General features: G+C 48.3%; 1 protein-coding gene across 1 annotated transcript in view; it reads right to left on the reverse strand.

The window, feature by feature from the left end:
* The window catches only part of TENT2 (terminal nucleotidyltransferase 2), a 583,214-nt gene that overhangs the window by 287,537 nt on the left and 268,589 nt on the right, over positions 1 to 27,088 (reverse strand). The window contains exon 8 of the mRNA XM_078677766.1: positions 21,263 to 21,329. Coding sequence (XP_078533892.1) covers positions 21,263 to 21,329 — 67 coding nt within the window. The remainder of the gene's footprint in view (positions 1 to 21,262; positions 21,330 to 27,088) is intronic.

Genomic DNA, 27,088 nt, shown 5'->3' on the forward strand with positions numbered 1-27,088 from the left:
TAGCACTTTGCTATAGTGATGTGTGTGCCATTGTATCTGTCCCATATGAATGCGTACCTGCCATGTGTGTTCGTCGTCGGGGCTATTACCTATAGTGCTTGCCATTTTTTATCATAACTTCTCCCCTAACACAGGATGAGTGAGATGCATCTGTAATCCACCCATTGTGTGGCAAAGTCAGCTTCTGATCTGGGGGATATGTGTCTCTTGCATTAGGGCTACATTTGCTCAAGTAGCCTAGTATCTGGCTCATTTAACACTGACTGTTGAGGCCTCAGACATTCCATGTCAGGCAGTTCAGTGAACTGGTTGCATGACTACTGTAAGCGTTTATGTGCATATTTTTGTCTTGTCCTTTATGGTACGTGTGTACGTGTGTGTGTGTGTGTGTGTGTGTGTGTGTGTGTGGTATGGGTCTACAATGTTTTTATTCTGATGTGGCTTTGGTAATTATATGGTACAATGTGTGCATCAAGAATCTCAAACTATTCCGCTCCCACACTGGTGGCCCAATCCCACCATGTCATAACCCATCATAACTCTAATACTAGTTGACAGTCAATACTATGTTTAAGTCTTTATGGTGACCGGTAATCTTAAGACGGGTTCTACCACCAGTAGCTTCAGGAATGCCTCTAGGCCAAAAGTAGATAGTAGCCGTTTTTAGGACTTGCGTCTAGCATTGCAGTGCGCAGCACTGACTGCTCACGCAGCGCAAGACCTCTTGTACGGGATTCAGAAAGCGGACCACACGCTCGTGCGTGTGGTTTAGCTTTCGCCCACTGCAAATGGCTTTAGGGTCCTTTTTAAAAAAAATGCAGCACGCAATTGGGCGAAGGCGGGCGCATCAGCGCGGCACAGATGACTAGCTCCCTCGCCCCCCGCTCCTCTTTGGTGCGGGCTTACCACTGGTTTCGATTCCCGTGTCGGCTCCTCTGTGGTAAGCGCGCACCACTGGTTTTACAGGGCTTTCTCCTGCCTGCTGCAAAAGGTTGTCATCCCTGGTGCGTACCTGGCCCTACACTTGGCATAATTAAGAGGGGGCTTTGGTCTTGTACAGCATCGGCAAGCTCTGCACCTGCACGCAGTTTTACTCCTACCCAGCTTCTGACAGGATCCTCCAGTCTCCTCGCTGTTGGTGTCCGGTGCCCTCTCCACCGCCCTGGTCATACCCTTGCAGCCCACTCTAATCCCACTGATGACAAGGAGAGCCTGTCAGGACCCCCCCACCACTCCCTACTCCCCCCGCCACACAGGGGGCCGATGAGCAGTTTGAGCTCTCTGACAAAACGGTTTGTTTTCCTCTCTTGCTCCGTGCACGCCTGACTGGAGCTGCTGGCGGGCTCCCAACGGAAGGGCTTCGGCCATCCATCTTACAAAAACACAAAATACGTCCCTCACTGTGAGCTGTTGCAGGGGCCTCTCCAGCCTTGGGTCCTGCACCCCAGAGGACATGCACGGCTCGAGGGTGAGTCCCTTATGTGTACCTTTGGGCAAGGAGCTGTCACGGAGCCACTGGGCGGCCTCGCCCTGACCAGGGTCTGAAGCCAGAGAGCAGGAGCTGTGTAGATGAGGGGCACTCTGAAAATTTCAGCTCAGAGAGGGCCATTTCAGCTTGGCAGCAAACTGAGGTTCGACATTGGGTGTATAAAGCAATAAATAACTTCCAGATCTTTATGTAGCAGTTATTCAGTGTTCTGTTAATTAGTAACTCTGACGAGGTGTCTTGAATTGCCTATATTGTGCCCATGACATTTTATGTACGTTTTTTTTTTTTGTCCCTTGTGCAGCTGACATCTGATGCTCTTTTCTGCGGAGCCAACATGACTTGACACCTGACGACTCTCTCTTGGTTGCCTGCGTGCCATGGAGCTCAAAGTCTGGGTGGCCGGCGTCCAAGGAATCGTATGCGTGGTAACAGAAATCACAACCTGCCAGGAGGTGGTCATCGCGTTGGCACAAGCTATAGGTACTTGGTCAGCGGGCCGGATGCTAAGGTCACTGGCGGCTATCACTGCCACTGGTCCGAATCCCGTTGGGTCCAGTCAGCCTTTCATCCTTCCGAGGCCGTTAAAATGAGTACCATTTGAGTTTGATAACAATACACATCTGTATCCATATTTGTGTTGAGCGCAGAGTAGGCAGTTCATATGATGGCGACGTGGACAGCGCTTGCCACCAGAACGCTAGAGTTGCATGCAGCTTGTGAATGTGTGAATCATGGGTCCTTTCAATGGTGGCAGTAAGTGTTCTAACTGGAAACAAGCCTTGCACATTAACACAAACACCACGACGTGCAGAAGTGAGCAGTTTCATAGTGACATCCAGGGATTCTTGGCTTCAACATCGATTCAGCGAGACACTTCAAGTACGGGCTTCAGAAAGCTGACCACACGCTTGTGCGTGTGGTTTTGCTTTCGCCGGCTGCAATTGGCTTTAGCGTGCATTTTTTTTTTTAAAACAGCATGCAAATGGGCAAAGGTGGGCGCATGTCCCGCCTTTGCTCCGCCCACCGGTGTCTGTTACGTGCATCAGCGCGGCACAGACAACAGGCTCCCTCGCCCCTGCTCCTGTGTGGTGCGCGCGCACCACTGGTTTCGATTCCCGCCCCCGCTCCTCTGTGGTGCACGCGCACCACTGGTTTTACAGAGCTTTCTCCTGCCTGCTGTTGGACACGCTCTCCTGCGCTGCACGCCAAGCTTGATATTCATCGTGGCACACCTTGCCCCCGGTGCCTTGAACTTCAATAATGGCAGCCGCGCCCTTTATATAGCGAGCCTCAAGCATATCCTTTTAAAATGTTCTTTATTACATTTTTATTTATAAGCGCATATTTTGGCCACGCAACTTTATTATCACGCGCACCACCAAAATGCTTTTCTTTTCAAATGTGTCTGCTTTTACAAAGTGCGGCACTACAAGCTATGTATTCACGGCAGCCGCACACCTATCTCTCGCTTTGATATTCTACTCCAGTCGCAGCCGATACAGAGGCGGGGAGTGGAGACAGCAAGACATACAAACTTCCCCAGCCTGGGCAGCTGCCTATTCTACCATTCGCAACGGCCCCCTAGCAACCCACAATTCGTTCCCAGCAACCATTGTTTACAAAGTTGCTGGGAGTGATGTCGCAGACATTGGATGTAATCATGGAGGGCAGCAGTGGCCATGAGCAGCTGCTAAGCGGGCTGCTAGAGGGAGCCACGGGGGCAGGGACGGCACACGGACGCAGCAGCAGCCAAGCCAGCTCCAGGTTACCAGTGCTTTTTCTGACTTACACACTCTGCCGGGCTAGGCCCGCTATGCCTCAGGGTTGCTTCCCTCTGGTTTTCTTTGCTTTCTGGGGCCTGTACGATTCAATTTTCCATATGGTCTCTATTGGGTTTGTTAAAAAGACTCCCAGACACTGGAAACTAGTAAAAGACGCCTGTGCTCGGGGTCACACCCGCCCTTCTCTGGAGCTCACATCCATGCCCATATCAAAGCATTGCAAGTAAGAACACGGCTCTGAGCTGGAGACCGAAGCAATCAGAAGAGCCTGGGGTATGTGTGAAGTTAGAACTGTAAGGATAGCTCACTGGGTTAATGGATCAGGTGCAGGCAACAGCAGCCCTACAAAGCTATATCCGGCATTAAAGTAATAGGGGGGTAAATCCACGACATGAGAGAACCGAAAACCTGCCTTTTCCCTTTCATATGAATCATTGTGATCGCTCTACGAGAGCATAGTGCCCCTCAACAGGCTTCGAGGGCATATGAGCGCTTTTTTATAGGCTGCAATTACCGATTTATAAATAGGTAAGGTCTTTATTCCTCTAACGTTGATAAAGTCAGTACTATTTAGTTCCTACAGAATAATGAGTATTCATGAATTACAAAGGATTTCTGCCTTAAAAACAACTTAATAAAGAGTATGTTTGCTCAGTATAAGCTGGTATTTATTATTAGCACAGATGATGTCTACCCCATGTAAAGCACTGCATACAGTGGACACATCGGCAGCACCTGCACCAAGTACAGGTGCAAACAACCGTGCCACCCAGCGCAGTTTATACAATCTGACCCCAAGCACCCTGCTCCGTCCTTTAAGCAAAATACTGTTCAACCAATCAGCGTCTCCCATTCACTCCTTCTGTACGTGGTCTCCTGCTCCCTGGGGGGCAGGGCACTTTCTGATTGCAGATGTGCCATGCAAAAAAACACTGCAATGCTCAACTGGTAATGTTCTGCAAAGAAACACTAAGAAGACGAATGTAAATCACCTTTAAAACAGAGTTCGGATCTAAAACGAAGCAACAGTCAGTACTTTCCTGGTTTTGCACTCCAGAGGTCAAGTAACATGTCCCAATTTAGTTCTCTCTTGCCCTCTTTGGCCATGTCACTATCAGTGCAAAGGCACACTCGTTCAAATTCGAAAGCTGTTACATTACATATTCAGGAATAGTGAGGTGTGTATTTAATATTGTAATACAGCAGTAGCTCACTAATATTACTACAAATAATCTCTGTGACACCCTCCTATTTCTCAAATATGAGGTTCTGTTTTTATGTTGCATAAAACAAACAACATTTATCTGCAAAATGTCTGTAATAGAAAAGCGTTTGCAATGTAATAGGTCTCGCATTACTAAATGTATCAGTTATTGGCGTTGCATTTTTATCAGCAATGCTAATAGCACAAACTTTTACTAATGCAAGACCTATTGAATTGCAAATGCTTGTTCTATATAGTCTTTCATTTTGCCCCTTCTGGTGGATTCGAGGATTCCCAGAATGCAGAGGTTTCTGTGTTGTGACCGTGCCTAGAAGTCTTAATTTCTAGCTGCAATCACGCACAGCACTTTTACGTATTTAGCAGTGTTTCTCCTTTGGCATGAATATCATCCTCGTTTTTTTTTTTTATTCTTTGCTCTGCTGGGCATCGTACTTCTCCAGTTTGTGTGATAGGTTACCTATACATGTGTTTAAGGTGTCCATTTTGCTGTCTATTGACATAAGATTTTCTTATATATTGTACAGAGGACCGTTCTTATATCCGCGTCCCATCGCATGCGTCTTGTGGGCCTTCCTAATCATCTCCAGCATAGTTTTCTGAGCCTGCAGCTCTAGAACCGAGCCAGGGCACATATTGCAGCTTCAGCTTCTTGGCCTCTGATTTTCCCATTTTTGTACCTTTTGTATGCGTGACAGTCTGGAGTTAGATACCTTTGGAGTGCCCTGTAGTTCCCTGGTGCTCCCACAGCTCAGTCAGCTTTGCAATTGGGCCAGAGGGATGGCCATTGTTTCTACAGTTGCTTAACAGTGCGCATATTGTAGCGGCTGTGACTCATCAGGGCTGGGAAGGAGAAAATGTGCATAAATTAGATATAGAAATAAATAATACGTGAGATTAAAGTGGAGACCCTATGTCTGTGAAAGACAACATGAGTAGTGACTTTGGAGGACATTCAGAGTGGTAAACAAAATAGAAAAGTGACAAGGTGATGCGGCGGGATAAAAGAACGTACTAAGTATACACGCCAATTGGTGGGAAATTGGCTAGATAATGGGAAAAAAAAAAAATAACAGCTTGTATGCAGCGTCTAAGAGAAGACAAAATAAAGGTTCACATATATTTAAAGTGGTGGTACCGAAAAGGCGCCAAGTCATGTAATAATGAGAACAGTAATGGGTTGTATGTAAGGCACTGGCAGGTATCTAAAAGAAGAACAAAACAAAATACGGTAGGACAGTATGTGAGATCACATTGAGTTGAAAGGCCAACATAATTGTCTAAAATAGTAGAATTGGTTAAGTCCCGAGTTAATGCGCTGTTCCTAAAATAAGACAAAAGGAACAAGTTACTTACCTTCGGTAACGATATATCTGTAAGAAACAGTAGTTAGTATTAGATTCCTTACCTTAGAATATCCCCAGGCGTCAGTCTGGATCCGGAAACTTTTGCGTAGCAGTACCCCTGCGCGTCGGTAGGCGTCGTCTGCAGGCGTCCCCTGCGGCTCCGCGTCCGTCGTTGGCGTCGTGCGCCGTGATGACGTCGCTGGAGTATATAGACGCCGCCTCCGCGCGCTGACGTCAGTTCTTTGTACACAGCTTTTCCGCGCCAGAACACGCAGAGCCATGTAAGAACCAACACTGGTGCCATGCGAACCTAGGGCCCTGAAGGGGATGACCTTAACCCTATGTATCAGTTCGCAGAACGGGGAGGATGGGTGGGCCGGTAAGGAATCTAATACTAACTACTGTTTCTTACAGATATATCGTTACCGAAGGTAAGTAACTTGTTCATCTGAAAGAAACAGGTTAGTATTAGATTCCTTACCTTAGAATAGATACCCCAGCAATACCAACCCCGGTGGTGGGTCTGCGAACCAATACAGCTTACACCAGAAAGTCCTGGAGGACAGAACGGCCAAAGAAGCCATCCCTCCGGACTTGACTGTCCAGGCAGTAGTGCCTTGCAAACGTGTGCAGCGAGGCCCACGTAGCCGCCTGACAAATGTCCTGCAAGGGGACTCCCCGGCCCAGGGCAGTAGTAGCCGCCGTGGCCCGAGTGGAATGGGCCCTCAGCCCAACAGGAGGCTCCTTCCGAGCCAAAGAGTAGCACGCTTTGATGCACAGGACGACCCACCGAGAGATGGTCCGTTTATGCACCGCCCGTCCCTTCTTCGCACCCACGTAGCCAACAAACAGTTGGTCATCCACCCGGAACTGGCGAGTGCGATCAATATAAAATGAAAGCGCACGTTTTGGGTCCACACGATGGAGCCGCTCTTCATCCTTTGAAGGATGCGGAGGCGGGAAGAACGAGGGTAAGGTGATGGACTGCCCGATGTGAAAAGCAGAGACTACTTTGGGCAGGAAAGAAGGTCTAGTTCTCAGAACCACCTTGTCTGGATGAATGGACATGAAAGGAGGTTTGACAGAAAGAGCCTGGAGCTCACTCACTCTCCTGGCAGAGGTGATGGCAACCAGGAAGGCCGTCTTTAAAGTCAGGAGACGGAGAGGACAGGAATGAAGTGGCTCAAAGGGAGCACACATCAAGAAGGTCAGAACCAGGTTCAAGTCCCACTGAGGCATCACAAACGGAACAGGTGGATACATGTGCGTGATGCCTTTCAAGAATCTCGTTACAATAGGGGACTTGAACAAAGAAGGTTGATCAGGCAGCCTGAGAAAGGCCGAAAGGGCAGAAAGGTAGCCCTTGATAGTGCCCAGAGCAGAGCCCTGCTGGGCAAGAGAGAGAAGAAAGAGGAGAACCTCGGAGAGAGGGGCAGAAAGAGGGTCCACAGCCTTTGCTGTGCACCATGCCACAAATCTGTTCCACCGGCAGGCGTATACCGACTTTGTGGAGGGACGCCTGGCTGCCAGAATCACATCACAAACTTCAGGAGGCAAGTCAAATGGCCTCAACTGTCGCCGCTCAATCTCCACGCATGGAGGTGGAGACTGGACAGGTTCGGGTGGAGGACCGTCCCCTGCTGCTGCGACAGAAGGTCCTCCCGAAGGGGCAGGCGAATTGAGGGACCGACTGACATGCTGAGTAGCTCGGGATACCAGTATCTTCGAGCCCAGTCCGGAGCCACAAGGATAACTTGGGCCCGGTCGCGCCTGATCTTCTTCAGCACTCTGGGCAGAAGTGGTATAGGCGGAAAGGCGTACAATAGACCGCAACTCCACGCGCGCCGAAAGGTGTCGCCGTGCGAGTGCCGTCTTGGAAACTCCAACGCGCAGAACTGATGACATTGCGCGTTCTCTTCTGTGGCGAATAGATCTAACCAAGGCTCTCCCCATTGCAGAAAGAGGCCTTTCGCCACATCAGAGTTCAGACGCCATTCGTGATCCACCGAGCACCGACGGCTGAGTTCGTCCGCCCTGGCGTTCAGAGAACCTGCCAGGTGTTGAACCGTCAGAGTCACGCTCTGACGTTCCAGCCATTGCCAGAGACGCAGAGCCTCCTGGCAAAGGGTCCACGACCCCACTCCACCCTGCTTGTTGCAGTACCACATGGCAGTGGTGTTGTCCGTGAACACCTGCACTACACTCCCGTTGACAAAGGGGAGGAATGCCTTCAGTGCTAGACGGATCGCCCGCAGCTCCAACAGGTTTATATGGAGTCGGGACTCCGCCGGAGACCAGATGCCTCTGATCTCCGCCTCTCCCAAGTGGCCTCCCCAGCCCTGGAGGGACGCGTCCGTCACAACCACGTGCTCCGGTTGGGGAAGGGAGAGGGATCTGCCTCTGACCCAATCGCGGTCCGTAAGCCACCACTGCAGTTGTCTCGCAGTGCCCTCCGAGATCAAGACATGGTCGGACAAGTTGCCCTGATGCTGGGCCCACTGAAACTTCAGGTCCCACTGCAGAGCCCGCATCCGCCACCGGGCGTGATGCACCAGAAGGATGCAGGAAGCCATCAGCCCCAGCAGCCGCAGCGTCAACCTGACCGAAACCCGGGATAACGGCTGAAAGATGGGAATCAAAGCCTGTATATCCCGGACTCGCCGTTCCGGAGGATAAACCCGAAACTGCGCCGAGTCGAGAACCGCTCCGATGAAAAGGAGCTTTTGAGAGGGACACAGGTGTGATTTCGGCACATTGATGGAAAACCCCAGCTCGTGCAGGAGGTCTGCCGTCATCTGAAGGTGGTGGACGACTGTCTGGGGCGAGCCCGCCTTCAACAATCAGTCGTCCAGGTAGGGGAAGACTGAAACCCCCAACCGGCGCAGATGGGCTGCGACCACCGCCATCACCTTTGTGAACACCCGTGGGGCGCTGGTAAGGCCGAATGGGAGCACGATAAACTGAAAGTGCTCGTGGCCTACCGTGAACCGCAGGTAACACCGGTGGGCCGGCAGGACGGGGATGTGAAAATACGCATCCTGCAAGTCCAACGCTACCATCCAGTCTAGCGGGTCTAGAGCAGCCAAGACCTGAGCCAAAGTCAACATCTTGAACTTCTCCTTCCGTTGGAAGCCGTTGACGTTCCGTAGATCCAAGATAGGACGTAGGCCCCCTTTGTCCTTCTTGGGTACCAGAAAGTAGTGGGAATAGCAACCACGCCCTACTTCTGGCCCAGGATTGTGCTCGACGCCCCCCTTGGCCAAGAGGGCCGTAACTTCCTCCTGCAGAAGTGTCAAGTGGTCCCCCGACACACGGTGGTTCTGCGGTGGCATGGCTGGAGGAGTGGTCTCGAAGGGGAGGGAGTAGCCCCTTCGGACGAGCTGCAGCACCCACCTGTCCGATGTGATTGCGCGCCAGCGGGAGTGGTGATGGCGAACTTTGCCACCCACTGGCGTCACATGGGCCTGAAAGCACGGACTAGGAGGATTTGGAGGCCGATGCTGCGGGGGGAGGTGTGGTCTGACCTCGCCGTTGTCCCCGACCGCCTCCACGGCGGACTCCACGGCCGCCACCGCGTTGAGAAATGTGTTGCGGCGCGTGGCTGGCAGCACGTGTGGGACCGCCCCTTCCTTGGCCACGAAAGGAGCAAAACGAACCCGTTTGCTGGCGCTGGGTCGAGAGACCCAAGGACTTGGCCGTGACCCTGGAGTCCTTGAAGCGCTCCAGCGCGTGGTCCGCTTTGTCGCCAAACAGGCGACTGCCATCGAACGGCATGTCCATCAAGGCATTCTGGACATCTGCCGAAAAGTTGGCGGACCTCAGCCAGGCGTGGCGACGAATCGCCACCGTCGTGGACATAGCTCTGCCCAGCGAGTCGGTCGTATCAAGACCACACCTGATGGAGTATTTTGCTGCGTCTCGGCCTTCAATCATAGTTTGCCGAGCTTTGCCCGTACCTCCTGCGGGCATTCTGGCAGCAGGTCCGCGACCGTATCCCACAGAGAGTGGGAATAGCGGCCCAAGTGGCATGCGGTGTTGCAAGACCGCAGTCCCAAACACAGGGACGAGAAGACCTTTTTTCCATACTGGTCGTACCTCTTGGATTCCCGGTCGGGCGGGGCCGACGGGAATGCGGTCTGGGAAGTCGAGGCCTGGATCACCAGACTCTCAGGGGGGGGATGGGTGGACAGGAACTTGGGGTCATCCTTACACGGACGGTGGCGTCTGGCGACGTTCCTATCAACAGGCGAACCTGAAGCGGGCCTGGACCACGTGTCCAAAAGAACGTCAGACAAGGCTTCGTTGAACGGCAGCAGTGGCTCCTGTGGGCATGACTGCGGTTTGAAGACCTCAGTGAGGATGTTAGGCCTCACGGCCGCGACGGGGAGCTCAAGGTGTAAGGCCTTGGCAGCCCTCATCAGCACCACTGAATAAGCAGCCCCCTCCTCCGAAGCCACGGTAGGAGGCGAGACAAAGCCAGGGTTAGGAGAGTCGTCCAGACCACTGGCGTCACCCAAATCACCTGTCCAGTCCGCATTGTACTGACACTCGCGTGACAGAGGGTCCTCAGACCCCTGCCAACCCTCTCCGTAATCTACATATTCACCATATTCAGAATCAACCATGTAGACCGGCTCCCCGGGGTCCACAGGCCCCATCGGCGTCGGACTCGGCGTCGGGCGACGCCGGTCCGACTCCGCATCCGGAGTCGGAGAGGGTATGGGGGCGGTGCCGCCGGAGCCGGCGCCGGAGCACCGGCGCCGCGCGGGGGGCGGCGTCGGGGGCAACCCCGATGGAATCGGCGCCGGAGAGGCCGGTAGACCAGCCGGCGTCGACCCTGAGGGTCCCTGCGGCGCCGGGGTCGGAGCCGTCGGCGGCACCGGGGCCGGAGCACCCGACGGCGTCGAGGCAGGAGCACCCGAACCGCTAGGGCCCCCGGACGGAAGCACAGGGCCCGAAGGCGCCGTAGGCCCCGTCGGAGGAGACAGTGCCCTCATGGCCATGAGGAACTCCTCTATCTCCCTGGGCGTCGCGCCTTGCCCAGGGACCGTAGGGTATGGAGCAGGCCGCGCCGGCGAATCACGCGGAGCCGCGGGGGTGGGGCCACCCGAACCCCCGGCCGCATCGCGGGGGAGTCGGGGGTACGATGACGACGCCCCGACTTCTTGTGTTTCCTACCTGAGGAACCAGAGGAATGGTGACGACTTCCGGAGCGCTCGTGGCGGCTCCGCGACCGCTCCCTCGACCTCCGGCCGGACCGGGACCGCTCTCGACGCGGGGCCGACACCCGCAGCTCGAGTAGCTTGCGGGACCGCTCCCGCCTAGCTTTACTCGTCAGGGCCCGGCAGTCGACACAGTCGTCCACGGCGTGGTCGGGGCCCAGGCACCGGAGGCAGAGTCGGTGATGATCCGTGACCGACATCGTGCGGTCACAGTCGTCACAGTTCTTAAAACCGGGCATCCTACCGGCACCGTAAGAAGAATCAAGGATTCACAAAAAAACTTTAGTCAAAAGACCGGAGTACTGCACTTCTCGGATCTGCGCTAACTGGCGCGGAAAAAAGAAGAACTGACGTCAGCGCGCGGAGGCGGTGTCTATATACTCCAGCGACGTCATCACAGCGCACGACGCCAACGACGGACGCGGAGCCGCAGGGGACGCCTGCAGACGACGCCTACCGACGCGCAGGGGTACTGCTACGCAAAAGTTTCCGGATCCAGACTGACGCCTGGGGATATTCTAAGGTAAGGAATCTAATACTAACCTGTTTCTTTCAGATTTTCAAAAACACTGTCCCACGTTTGTTCAACATAAAATGACCCATATGAAACGGTGTAATCGCAAGGTGCTGGTGATACACGTAGAATATATTGAAAATAGTGGCTTGCCCGTAGGTAAACATACAGTACATGAGCAGTGATAAAACAAATGGGGTTAAAGATATAAACATTTACATCGGTCGACTCGGGACGAGACTAGGACTAGCCAAGAGGGAAGGGAGTGCGGCGGCGAGGGTAGAACGCCAGAAAGTCGGGGCGTATTATAACGAAAAGAATAAATAAATACAGGGAAAGCGGTCAAATACGACAGCGGGCATGTCTGGGGCGTGGAATGGCGGGAGTTTACCTGGAACGCTCGTCAAGCATGATGCTTCGGAAATACACCTGAAAGGAAATCTGGGTATGGACGATGGGCAGGGATGCTGCTTGGAGTAAAAGCTCGTGGCAGGACGAATGTGTCCCGTAATGACTATAAATTGGGTTAAAGAAAAGACAGTAAATACGATTATCTGATCTGGAAGCTAATTTCCACAGATCGAAAGGAAGGGAAATGACAGCTCCTGGAGCGTGAGCGATGGATCTTACCTCTGTGAATGGCGAAGGTTAGCACGGATATGTGCGGACGTGATTCTCCTCATCCGGGTAGTGGATGTAGGTGAAAGGGGTGTGGGCGGTTTATAACAAGGTAGGTGATAGGGGATAGGTCCGTGATTGAGCAGGTAACCAACCGCCCTAACGTGACGTGCACAAGAGAGACTAGAACGTTGAATGGGGACTCTAATATCCCATGACTGGGCACCTATGCCTAGTGCGCTGTATGATGCTGGGCGAAGGGTTGGAGAAAGAAAAGGAGACAGAAAAGAGGGTGTGGCTGGTAATGTCTCCGACAGAAAGTGATATAACGGAGTGACTTCGTAAGTTAGGTAAATCAAGACACTAGAGAGTAGGTTGTATATATATATATATATATATATATATATATATATATATATATATATATATATATATATACACATAACTAAAGATAGGCAAACAGACAAATGTGTCAAATGGCGGCGAGGTGGCTTGTATATATATTAAAGTGGAATCATTAAAGTAATAAAAAACGTAATGTACATAGCGTTAAGAGAAAGGAAATAGAAATCGCGTATTCCTAAGGTATCAAAAGAACAGACATAATCACAATTGTGTCTACATGTAAAGTGAACCACATCTGTTATCTCAGAACAGGAAAAGGAAAATAAAGGAAAAGGAAAATACAGGAAATCAATACTTTCAGTTCAGCGTGCAGGATGCACATACAAACATGATGCTTAGCATGTAGGTTGCTAATACTGTATCATGTTCCCAAGAAGTAGTAAAGCTCATGGTCAATGTTGAGTCCCTCTTTTACAGAATGGAAGCGCATGATCCATGTTGCTTCGAGCCTTCTCAGTCGTAGTTCTCGGTTTCCCCCATCTAGGGCTGGTGTCAGTTATGTCAATTCCAAAGAAAGCGAGACTCTCCTTTGGTCCTTGTGCGTGGCATGTATGAATGTGGCATGCAACAGGAGATCTTGCATCATTGTTCATTATGGCTCTGATGTGTTCCATGATGCGCTCCTTGAAGGCCCATATGGTGCTCCCCACATAGATTTTTTTGCAAGTGCACTCAAGAATGTAGACAGTATACTTGGTGTTACAATTTATGTTTCTTTTGATTTTGTAAGTCTGGTTTCTCCAATCTTTGAATTCTTTAATGCCATTCCGTGCCCATTTACAAGCTCCACAGCAGCCACATTTGTGGAAACCGCAGGATAAGTTGGTCATCCAGTTAACCGGTGGACTCTTGGTAGGGACAGTGGGGCTCAGTCTGTTCCTGAGTGTGCGACCTTTTCTGAATGTGATTTGTGGTTTGGCCGGCAGGAGGTCCCTCAGTACGTTGTCCTTCTGAAGTGTCTTCCAATGTCTGTTTAGACTTTGTCTCATTATTGTGCTGATTTTATTGTATTCGGTTATAAGACTGGCAGTTGGTTTTGTAGGAGTAGGTTTGCTAGTATTGCTCAAGGTGGTATTCCTCGCCAGGCTCCTTACCCTTGTGGTAGCTCTCTCGATAGTGTCTGGTTTGTATCCACGTCTTTTGAATCTCTGTCTTATGTTGGATAATTCTTTGTCGAGTTCTGTTTGTTCACTACAGTTATGCCTAGCCCTTGTGAATTCACCAAATGGGATTGATTGTATTTGGTTTATTGGGTGGGAGCTTGAAGCGTGTAGAATGAATGGCATTGCAGGAAGTCTCCTTTCTGAAAAGTCTGCTGTGTAGGACATTATCCCTGATGTATAGTTCAATATCCAGAAAAGCAATGTTGGTGGTGCTTGACTGGCAGGTAAATTGTATTTCCATGTCATTCGAGTTGAGGTGGTTGCAGAAGGAGTTGAGTTGTTCTTATGAGCCCGACCAGAGGAGGAGACAGTCGTCAATGTACCTCCCCCAGTAGATTATATACTCCGTCCAGGGTGCCCCTCTGGTACCCCAGATCCATTCCTTCTCAAGAGCTCCCATGAATAGGTTGGAAAAGGAAGGTGAAAATGTAAAGCCCATGGCTACTCCCTTTATCTGTTTATACCATCTTTGTTCATAGGTGAAGCAGTTGTTGTTCAAGATTATGTCCATGGAGACGATCATGTTTGTGTGGGCCCACAGTGTGGCTGGTCTGTCATGTAGAGCTTTGGTTATTGTTTCTAATCCTAAAATGGGGTTGATTGAAGTATATAGGGAGACCACATCCAGGGTGGCCATGACCATATTGGGTTGCCATTGTATGTCACTCAGAATTCCCAATATGTGTTTGGTGTCTTGTATGTATGAGGCTACGTTTTTGACCAGGGGGTTTAAAAACATATCCACGTATTCTGCTAGTCTTTCCGTTGGTCCGCCTATCCCGGAGATGATGGGTCTTCCGGGTGGGAATGTCGCCTGCTTGCGCACCTTAGGGAGTATATAAAGGCATGGATACGTAGGTCTTACAACTTTAAAGTAGAGGGTCTCGTCGTCGTCTAGTAGGCCTTGAGTATGCCAGGTTTGTAGGTTTCTGTTAATGAGAATGGTGAGGTGACCAGTGGGGTTACCATCCAGAGTAATGTAACAGGACTTGTCCTGGAGTTGTCTCATGATCTCTCTGTTGTAGTCAGTCTTATCCATGATAATGACGTTGCCCCTTTTATCAGCCTCTTTGATGATAATATCATCTATTTTGCTTAGAGTGTTCAGTGCCTGTCTCTCTCCTTTTGTCAGGTTGTCTTTGATGTGTTTGGTTTTGGTGCGGGTGGTTGCTTCATATTTGTCCAGATCCTCTAGGATGAGATTATGGAAATTGTCAATTTGGTTGCCGCATTTTAGATTGGGAGTCCACTTTGACTTCATCGTCAAGCCACTCGGGACCGTGTTAGTGGGATCAATATCCAGTGCTTGTAGAAGATCAATGTTTTGGGGTGGGTCGTCTGTATCGGTGATAGACAATAGGACATGGGTTGCTCGTATGTCATTGATGGTTTCAGTGCAAGACCAACGTGTATCGTATATTTTAATTTGTTTTGCGGGGTCATTAGTAGTTATTGCAAAATGTTTTTTGAGTTTCAAACCTCGAATGAACTTGAAGAGATCGATTTTTGACCTGTACATGTTCCCTGATTCATGTGGGTTGAAATTGAGTCCTTTATTGAAGAGAGTGATCATATCGTCGTTGAGTTGTGTGGATGATAAGTTTATCACTTGTACGTCCTCTGTATTGGTCAGACCTTCTTCTCGTCTCCCGATCTCAATTTCTTCTTGTATGCTTCTTTTTCTGGTTCCGCCCCTTTTGACGCAGCAGGTTTTTTGTCTCCTATATTTCTCCTCTGTTGCGTTCTGTTTTCTTGCCTGATTGTCCGTACCTCTTGTAAAAAATGGTATGGCTTTGTTTTTTGTTGGGTCTTGGTTCTCTGGTTCACTATCACTGGTTTGTATTGTATTGAGTGAAGATGTTCTTGAGGAGCTGGAAATGGTTCCTGTGGTGGCAACAGTTGTTGCTTTTGGTGTTTTCTGTAAAACCTGGTCGTATTTGCGAGCAAAAGTGAACACTCTGCCTTCGTTGTAATCCGCTTAGTCTCTTTTCAATTGCCTGGTCTTTCTTTCCTTCATTTCGTTTTGGTGTTTATTCAGTGCTTCTTTCAAGATGGCGTAGTTCTTCTCTGTTTCTTTCTGGTCTAATTCCTGTATTTCTTTTTCCAGATTCGTGATTTCTGCTTGCAATTTAATAACTTTTCTTTCGGCGTTTTCTATTAAAATTAGTATCAATGTATTAGAGTTGGTGGTAAGAGTTTCTTCACACTTTCCCAGGAGATCGTCGTCCAAGTCGTCAAATGTGGGGAATATCTGTGATCTGAGTCCCCTTGGAACTCTCTTTAATCTTAAGTATTGTTTCAAAGTCGCCATGTCCCACCAGCGTGAGTTTTCGGTCTTCTTTAGTCTTTCTAATTTTATGAATTTTTCTCTCGGTCCTTCCTTCTGTTGAGTGTTGTTGCTACTAGGTGTGCTGATCAGCGGGGTACCTTTGGATAGGTTGTCGAATAGTTCCAATGCAATCTGGTCTCTATCCATGTCACTCAAAGTTCTTGGTTGGAGGAGACGTCTGTTTGTTCACAGAGGTAAGATCCATCGCTCACGCTCCAGGAGCTGTCATTTCCCTCGATCTGTGGAAATTAACTTCCAGATCAGATAATCGTATTTATTGTCTTTTCGTTAACCCAATTTATAGTCATTACGGGACACATCAGTCCTGCCACGAGCTTTTACTCCAAGCAGCATCCCTGCCCATCGTCTATACCCTGATTTCCTTTCAGGTGCATTTCCGAAGCATCCCGCTTGATGAGCGTTCCAGGTAAACTCCCGCCATTCCACGCCCCAGACATGCCCGCTGTCGTATTTGACCACGTTCCCTGTATTTATTTATTCTTTTCGTTATAATACGCCCCGACTTTCTGGCGTTCTACCCTCGCCGCCGCACTCCCTTCCCTCTTGGCTCGTCCTAGTCTCGTCCCGAGTCGACCGATGTAAATGTTTATATCGATTGTGTAACTTTTAACCCCCTTTGTTTTATCACTGCTCATGTACTGTATGTTTACCTACGGGCGAGTCACTATTTTCAATATATTCTACCTTCAGCACCTTGCGATTACACCGTTTCATATGGGTCATTTTATGTTGAACAAACGCGGGACAGTGTTTTTGAAACTTTTGTCTTCTTTTAGGAACAGCGCATTAACTCGGGACTTACACAATTCTACTATTTTAGACAATTATGTTGGCCTTTCAACTCAATGTGATCTCACATACTGTCCTACCGTATTTTGTTTTGTTCTTCTTTTAGATACCTGCCGGTGCCTTACATACAACCCATTACTGTTCTCATTATTACATGACTTGGCGCCTTTTCGGTACCGCCACTTTACATGTATGTAAACCTTTATTTTGTCTTCTCTTAGACGCTGCATACAAGCTGTTATTTTGTTTGTTTTTTTCCCATTATCTAGCCAATTTCCCACCAATTGGCGTGTATACTTAGTACATTCTTTTATCCCGCCGCATCACCTTGTTGTTGGACCCGGCCTCATGGCGTGGTCCTACCCCTCCCGCATGGCGGGCCCAGGACGATATCCGCCCTCCACCAGACCTCGGGCGGCCCCTTCGGCCCGATCCTGCACGTCCCAACCCCACAGGGCCGGCTACCATCCCGGTCCACCAGCGCAGGCCTGACCCCAGCGTAGGCCCATCACGGCCTCAGCACGAGGCCGTGCCCGACTCCATCTTGGACCCGCCACGTCACAACCACGTGGCCTCGGCCCCAGCCCCAGCCCCGGCCCCAGCGAAGCCCCGACATCGAGGCACCAAGATCCACCCAGGTGGTCGAGTAGCCACTCGACAGATCCAGGAGGAAGGGGAGTTTCGATGGGCCTCCAGCCGTCCCCGGACGCCTGGTATCGATCGCCCTCCGGCCTCCCTGGGCGCTGGCTCCACCCCCCTGCTGGGTGTCTGGACACCATCATCCCGGCCCCTCTGACCCCCAGGCGCGAGGGTCCGGACTTCAAAGACCTCCAGACCTATATCTGGGGCAACCCTGGATTAAGACTTCAGTTGTATCCTGGACTGGAAGCCCTGCTGACGCTGTCACGGCCGACACCAGACGAACTCATCCGTACCCCGACGACCTGAGAGCCTGCTGGCGCTGCCGCGGCCTACCTTGCTGAACCTTCCGAGAGCCTGCTGGCGCTGCAGCGGCCTATCTTGCTGAACCATCCGAGAGCCTGCTGGCGCTGCCGCGGCCTACCTTGCTGAACCTTCCGAGAGCCTGCTGGCGCTGCCGCGGCCTATCTTGCTGAACCATCTGAGAGCCTGCTGGCGCTGCCGCGGCCTACCTTGCTGAACCTTCCGAGAGCCTGCTGGCGCTGCCGCGGCCTACCTTGCTGAACCTTCCGAGAGCCTGCTGGCGCTGCCGCGGCCTATCCTGTCGAACCATCTGAGAGCCTGCTGGCGCTGCCGCGGCTCGAGCATCTCGGAACCCCCGAGCTCGAGGATTGAGAGCTGTGCGTAGGGTATCCCTTCCTCTGCCCAGAGTAAGACTGTCCCGCTACCTTACCCCCCTTTAAGAGACTTTCCAGATCCCTCGATCTGCTTGTACATACTGCCAAGAACCAGCAACCGTTTATTCCCTATAAAAGCTTGAGAACGTAACTTCTTGTGTGGTGTCCATCTGTAGTGTTGTGATTACTCTGCTGTACGATCCTAGGAGAGGACCCTCATTCAGGAGGCCTCTCCGCAACTGCTCGGCTACTCCTCGACGGAGAGGTGGACCTAGGGGTGGTCAGTCAGACATCTTCTGCCTCGCCCGGGGACGCCTTTCTAACACTTGTCACTTTTCTATTTTGTTTGTTTACCACTCTGAATGTCCTCCAAAGTCACTACTCATGTTGTCTTTCACAGACATAGGGTCTCCACTTTAATTTCACTTATTATTTATTTCTATATCTAATTTATGCACATTTTCTCCTTCCCAGCCCTGATGAGTCACAGCCGCTACACGGTGTGACGAAACACGTGTCGGCAATTTACTTTATTACAAAGAATTATGTCCTGGATGTACTGATCAGCACCCCACTATTAAAACATCCATACCTATTTACAACAGACTATTGAATCCTTTTTGAATCTATTCTGGCGACATTAAAGTTTTCACTTGAAAACCATTCAGTTTAACGTGTGCACGGGACTCCATTCATATTTAGGGAACAGGAAATACGTCTCCTGACCTTAGCGGGGGCTGTTTTTCCGTTGGATTTGTTCCCTTGAGCTGTATGCACCGAACTTTAACTTTCAGTCACAATCTACACAAAAGGAACACGCTGAGCGCCACTTCTTCCTTAAACCTATCCAAACCCATTCTTCACCTCTTCACAGTGCGCATATTCATGCCTGCCCAGACAATAATCTAAACCAGGTCTGTCTTTTAATGAACAACTCCTGCGTGATTGTCTTGTGCCTGGACTTTGTTAGACTTCTCTAATTTAAATGTTTATATTTATCAGCCCAAGCTCCTAATATGCGTAGGAGTTTAGCTTTGTCTTAGACTGTGTTGTTTATTGGGTGATGGTCCGGCCTATGCCTGCACTATTTAGATGCAAGTGAATGGGGATAGAAGAGGGTGCCAGGCTGGTCACCGGCAGACACAGATCCTGCTAGCTATGCCCCGTCGTTTTATTTTAAGAGTCTTCTTTCTTAGCAGAGGAGAGAGGCCTGTGTGTGAAGGATTTCTTCTCAGTTCCACGGGGCTCTAATAAAAGCGATCAGGCTTGGGGTACTTTGGTAATCATATTGGATAGGGGTCTTTTAGTTTCAGCGGCATCCTAACAAGTGGCCCGAACAGCAAGCAGCCCGCACTGTAGTCTGGTTTCCCTTCTTCGTATCCCCTATGTCTCTTACCAGGCATAATTTTTTCTCTGCCGCTCCCAGTTATTTTTCCTCGATTGATGTTCAGAATAGCTGTTACAAGCAGGCTTCACTTCTCCGCACACTGTGGGGCTGGCCGTTCACCGCTGACTCGCCAACCATGACAGGCGTGGATACTTTGATAGCACAGCGACAGCTGTGTGACTTTGCAGGCATCTCAAGTATCTGTTACCTTGCTTCCACTTTTACCTATATTTAGGAACCTCCTAAAGCCAGCTTTTTCAGCGTTCTCAGAACTGCTATGTTTAGATGTAATTTATATGGATTATGTTGGATTTTTCCCCCAACTGCATGAGCCTCACTCCAGTGTGGTCATTTTGCCTGCCAGCTCTCTGGCACCTCCCATTGAGCCAGGTGAAAGCACCTTTTTAGGGTCATGGTTACTAAGATGACTGACAGACTGTGACCGACTGTGTAAGTAGATTAACTGAATGATACATTTTTTAAATATTTTTAATATTATTATTAAAGTTGCTTTTGCCTGCAAGACAGATCGGGGACCTGAGGGAGACGGACCTGTGACCTGAAATGCATACTGAATGAGCCCAATGCAGTAACAATTAGACAATATAACTTTGGACCAAACGTGATTTAAATCTTTCCTTTATTACACTATGCCTTGAGAAAAGCTCTAGTCATATTGTGGGACCAAGTGAAACAGAATGTAGCAACTTCATGATCGACTTCATGGTGTATAAAAAACTGTTTCAACCACTGGTTCGCAGTCATCCTTGGATTCAAAGGCAACTTACTAATCCCTAAGAAGATTGACAAATCTGAAAAACTGTTCATTAGTCAATCTTAATAAATTTTAATTGAAATAGAAAATTAAACACTTTCAATAACGTAATGTTTACCATTTTTCCATCCTTTCAAGAACGGTGCAAATTTAAGTTTATCTTTTCAATTACTTCATAAATATCCACCAAAAATTAATTGTCAACTTACCACAAACCCAAAAATAAGCCTCAAAAAGGGGAAACCAGTGCTTCCGTAGCACCAAAAAGGAAACCCGGGATTGGCTACTAAGAGAGATGTCAACTGTTAAGCCATTGCACACTATGTAAAACAAAAGTTTCCAAAAAAAAAAAAAAAAAAGAAATCGCTTGACATTTTACTGTAGCTTTTCAACACATATGGAAATGAAATGGTGAATGAATGAGACTGAAATAGATTCAGCAGTTTTGCTTTTTTAGCATAAGTAGTAAAACTGTTTGATTAGAACCGAACGAACTCCCCAATGCTGCCCTCCACCCACCAACCTAATTAACATAAATTTTTAGGAAAACCTTTCTCAACACATACCTAGTATAAATACTTAAAACATCTTTAAGATTACGTGATCATAACTGCATTTTTTAATACACTTTTGAGTTACTAATTATGTTACTTGCTTGAATAGCTAAAATGTACAAATTACACTCAAGGAGACAGATTAGTTTGCTTACAAAGTTAGTATGGAATCATGAACTAGATTAGGATTTGCACACTTGAGATGACAATGTGATGGTAAGAGTGGCTTTAATGTACTTACATAAGCATAACAACCACTAAAAAAATTAAAACAATTTTTTCCCAAAAATTTAATGTATAAAATACACGAAGCACAAGGGAAAATACTGACCTGACCTTATCCCTGAACTTCACTATTGGCACTTTGGCTCTAATCAGCTGAGGTTTCTCGATGTAAGCTATTAAAGCAAAAATATATATATATATGATGTAAACTATCATGCCAAGTGAAATGCATTACTTTCCAATTTATTTACTTTTAAAATCTTTTTTATTAACTTTTGCATCATACTGCATTTACGGGTAAGACATGACAGGGTTCTCCTTTTGAGGCACTTGATGCCGGGTTCTGCTGCCGAGACACTTAGGGCCGGGTTCTGCTGTTCAGATACTTGGGGCGGGGTTCTGCTGTTGAGGCACTTAGGACCAGGTTCTGCTGTTGAGGCACTTAGGGCGGCCATCACGTCAGATGCAACCAATCCACCTCTTACAACCATGTATCAAAGACCACCCAAATAGCACGCACTATATGTTTTTGAAAACACGCACGTAGCTGACAAGTTTTTTTTCCCCATTGTGAGACTTTGCAATTTCTTCATTGTACTTAGGTGTGACATTTCAGTGCCTTTTTCATGACACATTCGGGGAAACATCTTATTGCAGTAAAATGCAGTACAGTCAGTTATTACTACAGCCATTTAGATTACCACCATTTGCGACACTTGTGAAGTAGAAAGACCCCTAAAACAGCCCTTCCATGACATGCATACCATTTCAAACAGGATGGTTCTGGATAGTTGTGTGGAATAACAACAAAGAAAGCATCTAAAAGCAGCAGTTAAATGTGTCCTGAATCACTCATGCTATAACCCTTACCCGCAAATGTTGCTTTTCACACCTCTCAGAAAGGCCTTGGAGGGCTGTCCGGGCCCCACAGCGGCAGCCCGCTCTTCACAGCCTGGGTAAATACAACTCTGGGCACCAAATGTGGTCTTGTGACCACGGCTGTATGACTCACCACTCAGGGGCAGAGGCCAGGCTGAGAGGCGCTGCCTTTGTACATGGGGATGGTGAGAAATAAACTTTTGGTACCTTTGTGTGTGTGTTTGTGTGGTGGCCCGAGAGACCGAGGGAAAGAGAGCCAGTGTGTGTGCAGGTTCTTTTTTTATTTGTTTTACTTTTTTTTATAGGGCGGTTCTCAACTTTAAATCATACAACCAATTGAAGCATATACACAAGCATTTGCAATGCAGTAGGTCTCTCAAGTCAAACAAGCTTTATTCGACGATTGTCATAAAAGCAAACTGTACATGTAAATACAAGTTTAGGTAAAATTATACATATTTACATTTAAAATCATAATCCATTACACATTTAAAATCAAATTATTGTTCATTAGATAAGGGTTTTTAATTTGGCATCATGAATACATATTTATCTGTTAGCCTTCTACTTCTGATAGTCCACGCCCAACCCAAAAATGTTGCCACAGCTATATAAACTGTCATATCTGTGCAGGAACAAATTATTCTAACTGCCACCGACCCTCGGTCGGTGCCCATTAATCTGCACATTGGGCGTAGCCATGTTCTCCGGGGCACCACGTACTTGGGGCATTCAAATAGTAGGTGGCCAATGGTTTCAGAGAGCACTGAGCATGAAGGACAAGCAGCCTTAGCTCCTGCGGACCACCTGCTGGTGAATGGCCCGACCGGTAAGCTCCCAATTCTCAACTGAAAGTAGAGTTTACGATCTAAGGGTTTTAGGATAACGTCCCAGAAGGCTTCCAGTTTTGGCGCTTCTTTAATGTCCATAAATAGTCCGGTCAAGGACCCAGGATCAATAGACCTAAAGGTCCTGGAGACCACAAGCTGCCAATACAGTTCTTTAAGAACCTTCTTAGGAGGGAACCTAGCCTTTGTTGGGTCTTCCCACAGATCCCGTAGACCCAAATCTATCAAGAGGCCCCGGATATGCCCTAGCCACTTGATTTCATGGGAGATGTCACTTCTAATTATATCCAGCAAACCCCTTGAAAAGGTTTCTAATTCCGGGGTAGTCCAAATCCTCCTCCAGTATAAAACTGGTCGCAGAGATGCAAGAAGCGCTATTGGGGACGTCCCTAGATCATAAAAGAGAGGATTCAGAGGAGTACTCTGTGGTAGTTTTATTAAGTTCCTAAGAAAGGAATTTTCAGAGGCGGACATCCCCCCTAAGGTTTTCGGTTCCCCACATTTCAACCCCGTATAAAGTGGAACTAACCACTTTACCCTTCTAGACCGCCGATACCGTTAATATTGGTTTAGTGAGGGACTTAGAGTGCTCCTGGCTCAGGGCCCCAGAAAGCTGCCTATGTTTTAGGGTGGCCAGCTCAATTTGATGTTTTCAGCACAAGTTGTGCTGAATACAGACACCCAAATAGGTAAAAGCTTGGACCCTTTCCAGAGGACGCTTGTTCATGATCACAGCACCCTTAAAAGATTTAAAAGCATTAAAAGTCATAAACTCTGATTTCTGCACGTTTACTTCTAAACCCCGTGCGGTACAGAATTATTTAAAGAGCCGCAAACCCTTTTGAAGCCCGCTTGGAGTTTTTACTACTAAAAGACAATCGCCCGCGAACATTAAAATAGGAACTTTTGCTCCAGCAAGGATCGGTGCATCAATATTAGAGTCAATTAATATTTTAGCCACATCATTGATGTATAAAGAAAATAGAGTTGGCGCCAGGACACAGCCCTGGCGTACTCCAGTTTCCACTGGGAACTGCTTAGTGACACTCCCAGGACTCCCCACCTGATCTGTGCGTAGTTTTGTTCATGAAGTCTTTTTACATGTGATAGGAAAGGCCCAGGCAAACCCATGTCATTGAGGACATTCCATAGCGTAGAACGTGGAACCAGGTCAAATGCCGCTCTTAAATCTATAAATGCGGCATATAGACTACCGTGTCCAATTATCACGGTCTTCCAGTACAGCATAGCAAAATGCAGCACCTGGTCGACCGTGCTAATTGAGGTTCTGAACCCAGCCTGCAAATGGGATAAAATCTTATTATCCCGTTCCCAGTCAAGTATTTTGTTTAAGATCAGCCTGCCAAATATTTTTTGAGAGGTGTCGATCAGGCTGATTGGACGGTAGTTTCCTGGCTGGGACTTGTCCCCTTTTTTGAACACAGGTATGATTTCAGCCCCATTCCAAGAACGAGGAATGTGGGCTTCCCTGGCAACCATATTTGACAGAAGGAGTATATAGCAACCCCAGGAATTCTCATCCTGCAGAAATAGATCCGCGGGTATACCATCGATACCTGGCGCTCTACCAGGGACCACTAGATCTAAAGCACACTGAACGTCTTTCTGGGTAAAGATATCCTCCGTGGAAGGTTCAAAGGTGACTTCCACGGTTGATTGTGTATCCTCCCCCTTAGCATATTGTGGCTGGAAGTGTGCTACCCACTTTTCTTGAGGGACCCAATTCTGCGGCTTATCCGGGTTGCCAGCCACGCCCCACTTATAGACATTCCAGAATCTTTGTATGTCTTTGTGGGATCCTGCCTCCTTAAGGTCATTGCACCTTTTCTCATCCCAATCACGTTTAGCTCTTGAGACAGCATTTTTATAAATCAACCTGGCCGCCCTAATATTCTCAGTTGACTCAGTTTTGATAGCTCTTCCCAGGTCAAGGCGGGCCTTCCTGCATTCGCCTGAGAACCAACGTGGTGCCTCAGGTGTGCGGGAACCATTCCGCCCACAAGGCTTAATAAAGAGACTTTTTAGTTCACCAAAGAAAACCTCGTGAATCCTAGTTCCTTCTTCTAATTTTAAAAGATTATTATCCACTTCAGATAGCAACCCTAAATCTAGTGTTGCCTGGCCAAGCTTGCTGATTATAAAATCCACATTCTCTTTAAATAATGAGACTTTGGACCATCGGACGTGTCGCATATCATTAGATATCACAATATCTGGGGAGGGAGTAGGAACCATCTCAACCCCAGGATGGCCTGGAGATTCCCAATAGGTGAGATTCATACACAAAGGATTGTGATCACTCTCAACCCTATCTATGATAAACATGTCCTGGAGGTATCTCCACAGGCCCAGGTTAAGCAAGATGTAATCTATTCTACTCTTGCGAGTACCACTCTTAAATGTAAATGCCCCGGCCTTATCACCTGTGGTCCTTCCATTAGTTGCTCTTAAGCCTTTATTTAAGCAGAAAGAATTCATTTGAACCACTACATTGGACCATTTGCTAATCGGTTCAAGATCCAATTTTGGAATCCCCCACTCCCTATCCTCCTCGTCTGATACATTCCAACTTCCATTCAAAAGAGGTTAAAAATTAACATTAAAATCCCCCCAAACAATTGTATTAGAGGGGAAATAGCGACTTTCAAGTAATTCTTCCAGGAACAATAGAACCTCAGATTTTCTACCCCCAGTACTTCTCGCATATACGTTGTAAACGTAGACTGGTACAAGATTTGGACACTTGAGTCTTAGTACCTGCAAATCCCTATGGTTGGTGGGTATGATTTTTATTTTCACCCCAAGATCCTGTCTTATCCATATCGTTAGCCCTCCAACTGCTCGCCCCCTCCCTCCCTTCTCTGCAGGGATACTATAATTTAGATAACCAGGGAAATGTAATTGGTCCATCGACCTAGTTTCTTGGAATAAGCATATTTCATATTCCCTGATAAAAAGTGCCCACTCTGGTGACTCTAGTTCAGACTTCAAGCCAGCTATATGTTATGTTATTTTATGTTATGTTATCCTTATTTATACAGCGCACAGCTGCCCCAGCGAAGGGGCGTCCTGGCGCTTGAACAGGTACTAAAACAAACGCAGAAAAAGGAAAAAGACGACTAACCAAGTACAGAGAACAGGAAAGTTTTAATAGCACGCCTAAAGGCGGTCAGATTATCCAGAGCTCTAATGTGCACCGGGAGGGAATTCCACAAACCAGCGGCAAGCACTCGGTAGGAGCGGCCACCCATCCTGCTGAGTTTGAAACGGGGGCAGGCCGCAAGATAGAGAGCCTCCGATCTCATGGACCTCGAAGGGACATAGGGGATAAGCAAGTTAGCAAATGCAGGCGGCGAAGAGAGCTTCATGATTTTAAAGGCCAGACAAAGCAACTTAAACTTAATTCTTTGTCTGACCTGCAGCCAATGAAGGGCGGAAATGGTGCTGGAAACAGAACAATGTCTAGGAAGGCCAACAATGGCCCGCGCCGCAGCATTCTGTACCCTTTGTAGCCTAGATGCCTCAGCCTGGTTTATCCCCAACAGCAGAGCGCTGCCGTAGTCTAACCGAGATAAAACCGTGGCCTGGACCACGAACTGCCGGGTAGAGGAATCAAAAAACGTAAGGATCTGTTCCAAGAAAAGACAGATCCAGGTCTACCAATAAGAGGCGCAGGGCAGTCTTGCCCTGCGAACTATAGGTTGGTATCTGGGGGGGGATGGACTCAACAGGGAAGCAAGCTGGTAAGGATTGCTTTTTAAAAGGGTTTACTGCAATACTACTTAAATCCTGACCAGTTATTTCACTATTAGCTACTTCGCTAGATATTTCTATTGGGGCTCGTAGTTGAAGTCAATCGTTGCAGTCTAGTCTCGAGCTTTCTCCATATAAGCCCTCATCCTGCTTCCCTCTTATAGGCTTCCAGGAATGCGGGGGGTTGCTCTCATCTGAATCCTAGAATAATCCGGAGAGCAAGATCTGAATTCTAGATTTAATAGTTCTCCGGCTACCATTGGATTTTTCAAAATGAGTTCTATGCAATCATAGGCGTCACCCTGGAAAGTAAGCCTACTTGCACGTAGAATGTCCTCCCTAATCACTGACCTGCATCCCCTTACATGCCTAATCCAATGAATTGCTTTGTTGGTCAGGGTATCAGGTGATTCGCGATCCCTACCAACAGG

This window comes from Lissotriton helveticus, chromosome 2_1, assembly GCF_964261635.1.
Source record: "Lissotriton helveticus chromosome 2_1, aLisHel1.1, whole genome shotgun sequence".
Classification (NCBI taxonomy): Eukaryota; Metazoa; Chordata; class Amphibia; order Caudata; family Salamandridae; genus Lissotriton; species Lissotriton helveticus.